We start from the raw sequence: 10,075 nt of genomic DNA, 5'->3' as shown, positions 1-10,075 counted from the left end.
GCCCACTTACATGACTTTGGACATTTCTATGTGCTGTTTCCTCTTCTTTCATGTGAGGGACAATAATCTGTGCAGAGTTGTTTTCAGAATTACACTTAGCACAGGGCCTGATGCAAAGGCCCAGGAATTATCATCAAAACTTATAAAGCACTATGGGCGAGAGACTTTTGTGAGTGCTGTTATTATAGGTAGGTATTAACTCATTTAATCCACCGAAAAGCCCTGAGGTAGGAATAGATATATTCCCATTTTACAGATGAAGAAACAGACCCCATGTCAAGACTTAATACCTAACTTAACTGCAGTTTCATTCTCCATCCCACTCCCCGATGTGAACTTCAACCAGCCACATTGGAATTTCTCGGTCAACCCCTTACCCTTTGGCAGGGATGCATTGCCTAAAACAATGCAATCCTTGGTAATAAATTGCTTTTATGCCCTCTCTCTACCTTAAAAACAAACAAACAACCCAAAGCCTTTTCTGCAGCTCAGCAGAGCTCCTTTTGATTTGCTAGATGGGCGCTGCCCCACTCAGGAATCCTTCAGTAAAGCCAATTTGATCAATTACTCACTTGAATTTTTGTTATTTAATAGTGACTAGTGTAGGCTTAAGACACAAATGAGTGGCACAGGCAGTACTTAAACCCAAGCCGTCTATTCCACAGCCCCTGCTCACTAGTGCTGTGCAGTACGATACATCTTCACTAACGAAGAGGAAAAGCATCCCTTCACTCAGACTCGTGGTTATTGGAGGCGGAAAGTACCATCTATTCCAACACTTTCCTCTTAAGCCCGGGAAAGGGCCATGCACAGAGGGGGTGTTCCCTGCGAGGCAACGACCGGCCCAGCAGGTCAGAGGCCAGCAAGCCTCGCTGTCCGCGTTTCCCAACACGCAGGTGCCTCGGCCTCCCGGGGGTAAGGAGGAAGGGAGGAGCGCTCGCCCAGGCCCCGCCCCGCCTCGCCGTGAGCAGCGGAGCACGCAGTCTCGAGCCTTGCAGTCTCGCTGAAGTGCCGCAACCATGGGGACAGCGGCAGGCGGTAAAGCGTACTTCCAGAGGGGCAGTCTGTTGTGGTTCACCGTCATCATCCTTTCATTTGGGTATTACACGGTAAGGGCAGCGCCCGCCCTGAGCCGTCCGAAGAGCGGAGCAAGCACTCCTCCAAGCGCAGGACCCGGGCCAGCAGGGCCGGAGGGGTCGCGCAGGCGCAAAAAGGCTCGGAGCCCCGGGGGCGGGGACCGGGCCCGGGAAAGAAGACGCAGGCGCACTCGTGTGCCCGCGCCTCTCCCGGGTTCTCGCGGTCCTGAGAAACCTGCTACCCAGGCTTTGTCGGGATGGGGGCGGGGGCGGGGATGGTTCCCCATCCCACGATTCAGTGTGTAGATCTTTCAAGATGGTGGTGACGAAGTCCGAGGCCGGCAGGGCTGCTTCTGGCTACTTCCGTCGAGCCAGACGTTTGCCCTCGCTGGTCACCGTCCTGGGACTGGGCTATTTCGCGGTGAGGAGTAGGGAGGGGTCGTGCACCTATTTGGGCCCTCCAGGCCCTCGTAGGGCGAGGGGAGCTCGGCAGCGAGGTCTCGCGCTTGCGCGTCCGGCGGTTGCCTAGGTTACTATCGTAAGCGGAAGGTCGGTGGGCTCACGGGAAGGTTTCTACTCCACCTGTCCCTCCTTTGCGTCCTCGCGCCTCCACACTTACTGCGGCATAACCGGGTGTGAGTAGAGTTCACCGAGGAGGAATTCACGTTGACAGGCTGCCGTAGGCCTGCCGGCTCAGAATAGGGCTTCCGAAGCAGAATGTTTGAGGCAGTTAGAATTGTTTGGAAAACGGGGATAAACCTAAAGAAGGGATAGACAGGATATAAATGTTATGGCATAGATGTGGTATCAGGAAGAAGGGATCTCTGCTGAGAGAGGAGCGACTTTTGTCTGGCTGACAGTTCGTTTAATGGATAATAGGAAAGATGCCTGGAAAAGTAGCTTGGGGACTAGGTTGGTATAATTTTGAAGAGAGGGAAATCTATTTGGATCTTGACGGGGAGATCCTTGGACACTGGGGCTTAGAAGTGTGTTGTCGTGTCCACAGTGGTGTTTGTCGTCAAATCTGAGCTCCTTGACTCTGATTTCCTCATATGTAAAATGGAGGGATTGAACCGAAATTCTGCAAAGGTGCATTTCTGTTCTATGGTTCTGCATTCCTGACTAGTTAGAAAAATAGATGGAGGAAAGCGTTGGGGACCTCAAATTGGGATATTATGGGGCTGGCAGGTGCTGCCCCTTCCATTCCCTTTGGTTTTGGAAGGTGCAGTGATATTTTAAGCTTTATTTAAATTTTAGATGTGTTACAACATAATGGGAGAGGTAGGACTGCTCTTGCCTGAGATCTGAATGAGACAATAACGTTTTGGACCTGTTGGCATTTAATTATTCTCAGAAAAATCCGGCAGAGGTTACAACATAGAGATTAAAGGAGAGTCGATCAGATTACACAAACCTAATGTGATTAGGTACTTCACAAACTTGACTCACATGTTTTTCAGCTCTGAGGTGGATCATTCCCAGTTTTAGAGGTAGGAAGAGTGAAAGAAGTGAAGGAATTCTAAGTTAAATGGGGGTTTTGTTCAAGCTGTAGCTTCTGTCGTAAAGAAGCTACCAAGGACGCGGAAACTTAAACATTTATTAGTAACCTGTATAAAAATAATGTTTTGGGTGGAATTCATTAAGAATAGGAGTCATCCAGCCTGGACACTGAGTCTGATAATCACACAGCTTCCTTGTCATAAATCTCCCAACCAGATAACTTTTAGGAAATATTAAGTGGAGGGGCACCTGGGTGGCTCAGTCAGGTAAGTGTCTGACTGTTGATGTAGGCTCAGGTCCTGATCTCACAGTTTTGTGAGTTCGAGCCCCACATCGGGCTCTGTGCTGACAGTGTGGAGCCTGCTTGGGATTCTCCCTCACTCTCTGCCCCTCCCCCACTCGCACTGTCTTCTCTTTCTCTTAAATAAATAAAACTTCAAAAAAAAAAAAAAAGAAAGAAAACACAAGTGGAGAATGGAAACCCAAATGACTTAATTCCGAGTTTCTTTGGTCTTTAGTTGTTTTTGTAGAATCTGGGTTATTTCATAGTTTCTTTGAAAAATAAACCTGTGCTGATTTCAGCACCCTAATAGGTATTCTGTGCCTCTGATTCTCTTTCAGTGGGTTGTCTTCTGGCCTCAGAGTATTCCTTACCAGAGCCTAGGGCCGCTGGGCCTCTTCACTCAGTACTTGGTGGACCATCATCACACCCTCCTGCGCAGTGGGTAAGGAGAGCTCCGGAAGTGGAGTGTGGCCAGCTCCAGCCCTACCGAAGACCTGGAAGGCCTGCACTTGCCTTTAGATATCTAAGAGTGTTGCTGGTTCACATTAGGGCACCTTTCTTTTTGAGGTTTCTGTGTTAGATTTCATCAGCAGATAACCATCACCTTAAGCAAGGCTGACTTTTGTTTCAGGTATTGGCTTGCCTGGCTGATTCACGTGGGAGAGGCCTTATATGCCATGGTTTTGTGCAAGTAAGTGTTGGGGTTTTTTTGTTTGTTTGTTTTTTGCAAGTAACTGTTTTTAATAGGTCTTTATCATTTTTCTCTTGGTATCTAATGTAAGTTAAGAGTAGCCACATTTAAATAATTCATGCCTTTGTAGGCCAAGAGCATCCTCAGGGTAGGGTTGAATCCCCACGCCTAATACTGAGCCTAGCCCAGAGGGAGTGCTCAGTAAATATTTAACAAATGGATTCATTTCATTTGTGTTGGCTAGTCAATTAATGAGCTACTTAATTTAGATGGTTTTTCTCATTAAAAAAAAAAAAAAATTCTCTGAATAGCCCCAACTAGAACAGAAGATTTGGAGTTTGCTTTCTAGTTTGAAAAAGAGCCAAGTTAGGGGACCCTCGGTGGCCCAGTTGTTTGTGCATCTGACTTCGGCTCAGGTCATGATCTCACAGTTCGTGGGTTCGAGCCCTGCGTCGGGCTCTGTGCTGACAGCTCAGAGCCTGGAGGCTGCTATAGGTTCTGTGTCTCCCTCTCTCTCTGCCCCTTCCCCTATTTGTGCTCTTGTCTTTCTCTCTCTCTCTCAAAAGTAAATAAACACTAAAAAAAAATTTTTTTTAATAAAAAAAGAAAAAGAGCCAAGTTATGGACATAGGCCATCGATTCTCAGATTCTCAGTCCTAGTTTCATGACTGAATCACCTGAGGAGCTTTCTCAGAATACACATGTCTGGTTTCCAGACCCAGAGATCCTGATTTGGTAGGCCTTGCTTCAGAAATGGGAATATGTTCTTTGCTTTCAAGCTCCACAAATAATTCTGGGTTAATTCGGCAAGTTAAAAAAAAAAAAAAGAAGCTTCTGGACTAGACCCTACTCAGCAGATGCCAGCCTAAGTTAATACTATGTGAGCGTATTTGGAAAGATTCTCTTTCCATTAGTACTTTACGTAAGCGTGTAGAGACAGCCTGCTGTCATGAAGCAATGGTTACCGTCATGCCATATTTACTTTGCAATATTTACTTTTTCTGGTCGAGATGAACTATCACCTCTATTATTATTGTATTCTAAAGGTGAGAACTAAGATACTTTATAACAACTATCTTTTAATAATAAAAGTAATTAATATTTATTGGGTGCACACTCTGCCAGACCCCTGTTAAGTGCTTCAAATAGATTATGTCACTCTGTCTTCTGATTTATGAAACAAGCTGGGCGCTCTAGGAGAGGAGCAGAAAGCTGCTTTATTCTTTCTCACCCCTCTCCAGTTACACTCACCCTATGGGTTATTGTCTGCCTCCCACTGGACCGTGGATGAAATCTGAAGTGGTTCCATAGGTTTTCCAGTCACTCTCTGATGTCATCCAGTCTAGTCCAGGCTATTTATTAAAACGATGAAACTGTTAACCAAAGTCAAAAGTGTCTGTTCTCATCCAGCTGGGGCTCAGGAGGCTGCCCTGGGGAAGAGAGTGTAGTTAGTGTCTTCTCTCTCGGGCCACCTCTTTTTCCTATTTGTTAGCGACAGCTGCTTGTGGCCCACCAAGGTGGGAGTAAGTTTGGGGAAACAGGGCACGGTCCGCCTTGTGGTCAGGCAGCTGGGGGCTGTGGATGTTGCATGCCTGGTGGTGGCTTGTTTTCTCCGGCGGAGGCCCAGTGGATTTTTGAGAAAGCAGCCATCACTGGGGATCAGTCTCCCTTCTGCATTTCCCTTGATGGTTCCTTCCGCTGCCTCCTCCAGCCTGCCGCCTGCAGTTTCCCTTCAGGATCTGTGGTTGAGGGGAAGTTTTCTTTTACTGAGATCTCTTCTACCCTTCAATTAGGGCCTCTGGGCCAGGGTCCCTTTTCAGCCCACCCACGCCTGTGGCCTTCCACCAGATCTGGATGGCTCACAGTCACAGCTTCCTTGTCCTCCCAGTGGGATAATCTGCAGATACATGCACTTCCCACTGCAGTCATGTATGTTTGGTCTCCCATCAGGCAAGCTTTACCTGAGTCTTAACTTTAGAGCCAGATATTAATCTCTTCCCCTAAATTCCAGGGGACTCGGGTCAGGCTCTCCAAGTGGGTCTGTTGAAGCTGTTCTTTGAGTCTGACCTGTGACAGGAAATGCCGCAGCACTTGGCCCCTTCAGCCTTGCATTGAAATCTTAGCTTGGAGGCGTGTGGTCTAACCCCTCGAATTTACAGTGTTGGAGTATTTGACGCCTGTTCTGTTATGGGCATTTGGAGCCTCTAGTGAAAACCAAAAGACTCAAATTTAACATCCTGCTATCCAAGTTTTTGAAGGGTAGAGGAAGAGCAGGCATAGAGAGGTGAGGTCACTCTTATTATGTTCTTGAAGTTATTTCTTTATGGTCTCACATGTTGCGGTTAGTCACTGTACATCAGAATAAATACTCCATTTGAATTGTGAATGAATGAATGAATGAATTTATGTGAATGTATTTTTGTAACCTCCCAAATCACACTATCAAGCCATAAAAAGGAATTGGTGAATCCTTTTTAACCAGAGAAAAGATTGGTCTATGTGTTTGACTTCGTAGCCACCATAATATATATAAATGTAGATATCAACTCTTCCGTAACTTTCCATTGTCGCATATGCCTATTTTCATGTCTACACCTATAAATTTACCTCATTCATTTTATTAGTGCATAGTATTCTGTTAAATGGCTGTGCCTCACTGTATTTCACAAATCCCCCCTCTGATGGACTTTGAAGTCTCTAGTTTTTTATTATTATAAATAATACTGCATGAACATGAATTCCTCATATATCCTGGCCCTTGTGTTGTTGCCGATTAAAGGGAAAGCTTTCAAATTTTGCACCGTTTTTTCTAGAGTCACGTAGACCTCCTCTATTAGAGTAAGGAAGTTCCATCCTGTTTCTAAGTTAGCTGAGAACTTGTATTCAGAATGGATGTTGTCATTTCTCAGATGCTTCTGCATGTATCCAGATGACCATTCTCCTTTAATCTATTAGTGTGGAAAACAATATCATTTCTACGTATACTATTCTAAATTAGAAGTCATCCACATAAGACTTATTTATATACAGATGAGACCAGCAAGCCATTCACTCCCATTAGGCCATTTTCTTTTGAGCTCTGTTTCAAGCAATTTAGTTTGCAGCCGGGTGTTCATTATTTCTGTGAGCCAGGCTTTTGACTAAGCACTGTGTGTATGTTATCTCCTAAATCATCCCCAAACTTGCTGGGATAAATACCGATACTTCTGTTTTTCAGAGGAGGACACAGAGTCTAAGAGAGGAGTGGCTTGCCCAGCCGTCACAGCTGGTAGTTGGCCAAGCTAGGATTTACATCTGGTCTACCTTCAAAACTCTTCCTCTGAAGGCATCCCAGTGCTTTTTAACCCTCCGCTCATCGAAGTCTCAGGAGAAACTTTTTTTTTTTTTAATGTTTTTAAACATTTATTTATTATTGAGAGACAGGGGAGGGGCAGAGAGAGAGGGAGACACAGAATCCGAAGCAGGTTCCAGGCTCTGAGCTGTCAGCACAGAGCCCGACGCGGGGCTCAAACTCACAAACCGCAAGATCATGACCTGAGCAGAAGTCAGACGCTTAGCCGACTGAGCCAGCCAGGTGCCCCGAGAAACAGTTTCAGAATTCCATGTCCTAGGCAGTAGCCAGACTGCGTCTGAGGGAAGAGTGTACCATCCTGAATGCACAAGAAAAATGAAAATAAATGAACTAACCATGCGAGTTAAGAAACTAGAGGAAAATGGCAAAAATAAACCTAATGAAAGTAGATAGAAGGAATATATATATATATATATTTTTTTTTAAAGTTTTTTTACTTATTTTGAGAGAGAGAGAGTAGGAGGAACAGATAGAGAGGGAGAGAGAATCCCAGGCAGGCTCCATGCTGTCAGCGCAAAGCCTGATGTGGGGCTTGAACTCATGACCTGAGCCGAGATCAAGAGTTGGACACCCAACTGACTGAGCCACGCAGGCACCCCTAGAAGGAATACATTTTTTAAGAAAATGGAGGGCTAGGGGCGCCTGGGTGGCCCAGTTGATTAAGCGTCCGACTTCGACTCAGGTCATGATCTCATGGTTCGTGGGTTCGAGCCCCACGTCGGGTTCTGTGCTGCCAGCTCGGAGCCTGGAGCCTGCTTTGGATTCTGTGTCTTCCTCCCTCTCTGCCCCTCCCCTGCTTGTGCTCTCTCTTTCTCTCAAAAATAAACCTTAAAAATTTTTTTAATAAATAATTAAAAAAATAAAAAATGGAAGACTAACTCTTATGAAACCATAACATAAAAATTCTGGTGGTTAAGTTTCTCTTTTTTATTTTTTATTTTTTTTTTTTTTAGGTCTAAAGGCATCACGGACGGTCGGGCTCAAGTGCTGTGGTTCCTACAAACTTTCCTCTTTGGGGTGGCATCTCTCTCCATCTTAATTGCTTACAGACCAAAACGCCAAAAACAAACTTAAGGAAGATACTCAAATGCTTTCTCTACACTTTTGGCCTTCCACTTCACTGTTTTGGGGGCAAGGAAGATGCTGACTTTACTTGATCTTTCTACTTTCCAGAAGTTGGAGACTGTCTAGTTATTCATTATTCTTTCATATGCTCTGGTTGAACTTGACTGGATGACAAGAAAGGATTTAAGCTTCCCAGTTCTGTAGACAGACTGTTAGGCAGAAGGTTTCCAGCTACCTTCTTGAGGTCATTGGCAGTGCTGGTGCTCATTCTATTGTCTGGTTTAAGCTGTGCACCAGAATTGTCTGGTGGTATAATTTTGCTCCCACCTTCTCCGTAAACCCCATCTCAGCTCTCTTTTCCGCCAGTTTTTTCCACCTTTCTGAACCAAGACAGAGTGACATTTCCACGACACCTCAATTCCACACACGGCAGGCATCTGTGAGGCAGGATCTCATCTTGAACTTCCTTTTCTCACGCCACCAAGAAAAGATCAGAAAGATGAGCAGGTGCATGGAATGGGCCAGGCCGAGCAGTAACATAGAGGCACAGAGGACACACTGAGTACCGAGAGGGGAGGATTGGGGGACGCCTTCTCTGATCCTGCCAGCCCGAAGCTGTCCTTCCCTCCACGTGGCCTCTAGGACATAGCACTCTGTGGTGTGCAAGGGTCTGAAGGCCACTGCTGGATTGCTCCTTCCGGGCAGGATCACATCTCAGACAGATTTATTTTTGTTTCAGCACCTGGCCCATTGCTTTGCACACAGGTGTCCTACCAGCGTTTTCTGAACAAAGGACAGAAACCGATGTAACTTTCCACGTGTTCAGTGTCATTCCAGTTGTTCTATGAAAACTGCAGAACCCACTCAGTGTATTCTCTTCTCAGAGAGAAGCACAGGACTGCCCTTGGCCGGTAGCGCCACCTTTCTGTGGGTTCCCCATTAGGAAACCTGTATCTTTTTCTTAGTCATTTTCTCCAGAGTCTAACATCTCCCTCCTGCTCTGGCTTACTCTAACACAGCTGTTCCTGAGCTAGAGATTCTAACTGGAAGCTAGCGACTACCTCTCCCATTCACCTGATTAGACCTTTTTACTACTGACTGGTCAGGGCAGAAGGGTCACTGACTCTGTCCCCTGACCTTGGCCAGAATGGCTCAGTCACCTAGGAGACATTCAGATTCCTTCCCAGGATGATCTGTTCCCCAGGGACTAGACCTTATTTTCCTTCTATGATGCAGGAGGGCATGTTACCTGTTTTAAGCAAACGTTTATGAGAGGCAGCCCGCTCACCCCTAAAGAGGCCCCAAGTAAAAGTACAACCCTGAGAGATGATGGACTTTGAATTGTCTCTGGTGGCGATCACTTTCTACAACTAAATCTCAGTCTTTCCAGTTTCTCTGGTGGTGAAGGGGTTGCCTTTTGGTGAAGAGACAGATTTTTTTTTTTTTTAATTTTTTTTTTCAACGTTTATTTATTTTTGGGACAGAGAGAGACAGAGCATGAACGGGGGAGGGGCAGAGAGAGAGGGAGACACAGAATCGGAAACAGGCTCCAGGCTCTGAGCCATCAGCCCAGAGCCTGACGCGGGGCTCGAACTCACGGACCACGAGATCGTGACCTGGCTGAAGTCGGACGCTTAATCGACTGCGCCACCCAGGCGCCCCAAGAGACAGATTTTTAATCATAGAGTTAAACATCATGGAAATCCAACCCAGATTTTTGAAATGCATGGCCCTGTCAAAAGAGAAATAGTAATGACAATATTACAGTAATGGTGACAGCAACGATATGGCAGATTATTGAATAAAATGCATTAACTTGAATAAATGCTGTGAATTGCCTTTTCAAATACTTTTTTGTATGTCAGTTTTGTTATTGTCGCACATTTGATTTTACTCTTTTCTAGGTAGACTCTATTATGGAACTGTTCGTACAGTTCAGATATTTAGGCTTTTTTTTCCATGGATAAAGAAACGTAGAGGGGCGCCTGGGTGGCTTAGTGGGTTAAGCGTCCGACTTCAGCTCAGGTCATGACCTCACGGTTTGCGAGTTCAAGCCCGGCGTTGGGCTCTGTGCTGACAGCCCAGAGCCTGGAGCCTGCTTCAGATTC

The 10,075-nt window shown here is 45.8% G+C and overlaps 1 protein-coding gene across 1 annotated transcript; it reads left to right on the top strand.

The window, feature by feature from the left end:
* Positions 1-962: 962 nt before the first annotated feature.
* Positions 963-9,297, top strand: TMEM254 (transmembrane protein 254). Its single transcript, XM_043596712.1, has 4 exons — positions 963-1,109; positions 3,198-3,301; positions 3,491-3,550; positions 7,856-9,297. Exons 1-4 carry the CDS (start codon positions 1,020-1,022, stop codon positions 7,974-7,976), a joined length of 375 nt encoding a protein of 124 aa, XP_043452647.1. The 5' UTR covers positions 963-1,019; the 3' UTR covers positions 7,977-9,297.
* Positions 9,298-10,075: the final 778 nt, after the last annotated feature.

Source organism: Prionailurus bengalensis, chromosome D2, assembly GCF_016509475.1.
Source record: "Prionailurus bengalensis isolate Pbe53 chromosome D2, Fcat_Pben_1.1_paternal_pri, whole genome shotgun sequence".
Lineage (NCBI taxonomy): Eukaryota > Metazoa > Chordata > Mammalia > Carnivora > Felidae > Prionailurus > Prionailurus bengalensis.
This window is presented reverse-complemented; position numbering and strand designations above follow the sequence as displayed.

What these genes read in the sequence shown, in the direction of transcription:
- TMEM254 (XM_043596712.1), top strand. Translation starts at nt 1,020, where the DNA reads ATGGGGACAGCGGCAGGCGGTAAAGCGTACTTCCAGAGGGGCAGTCTG. An exon ending in TTTCATTTGGGTATTACACG is followed by an intron (nt 1,110 to 3,197) that starts GTAAGGGCAGCG and finishes ATTCTCTTTCAG; the next exon opens with TGGGTTGTCTTCTGGCCTCA. An exon ending in CACACCCTCCTGCGCAGTGG is followed by an intron (nt 3,302 to 3,490) that starts GTAAGGAGAGCT and finishes CTTTTGTTTCAG; the next exon opens with GTATTGGCTTGCCTGGCTGA.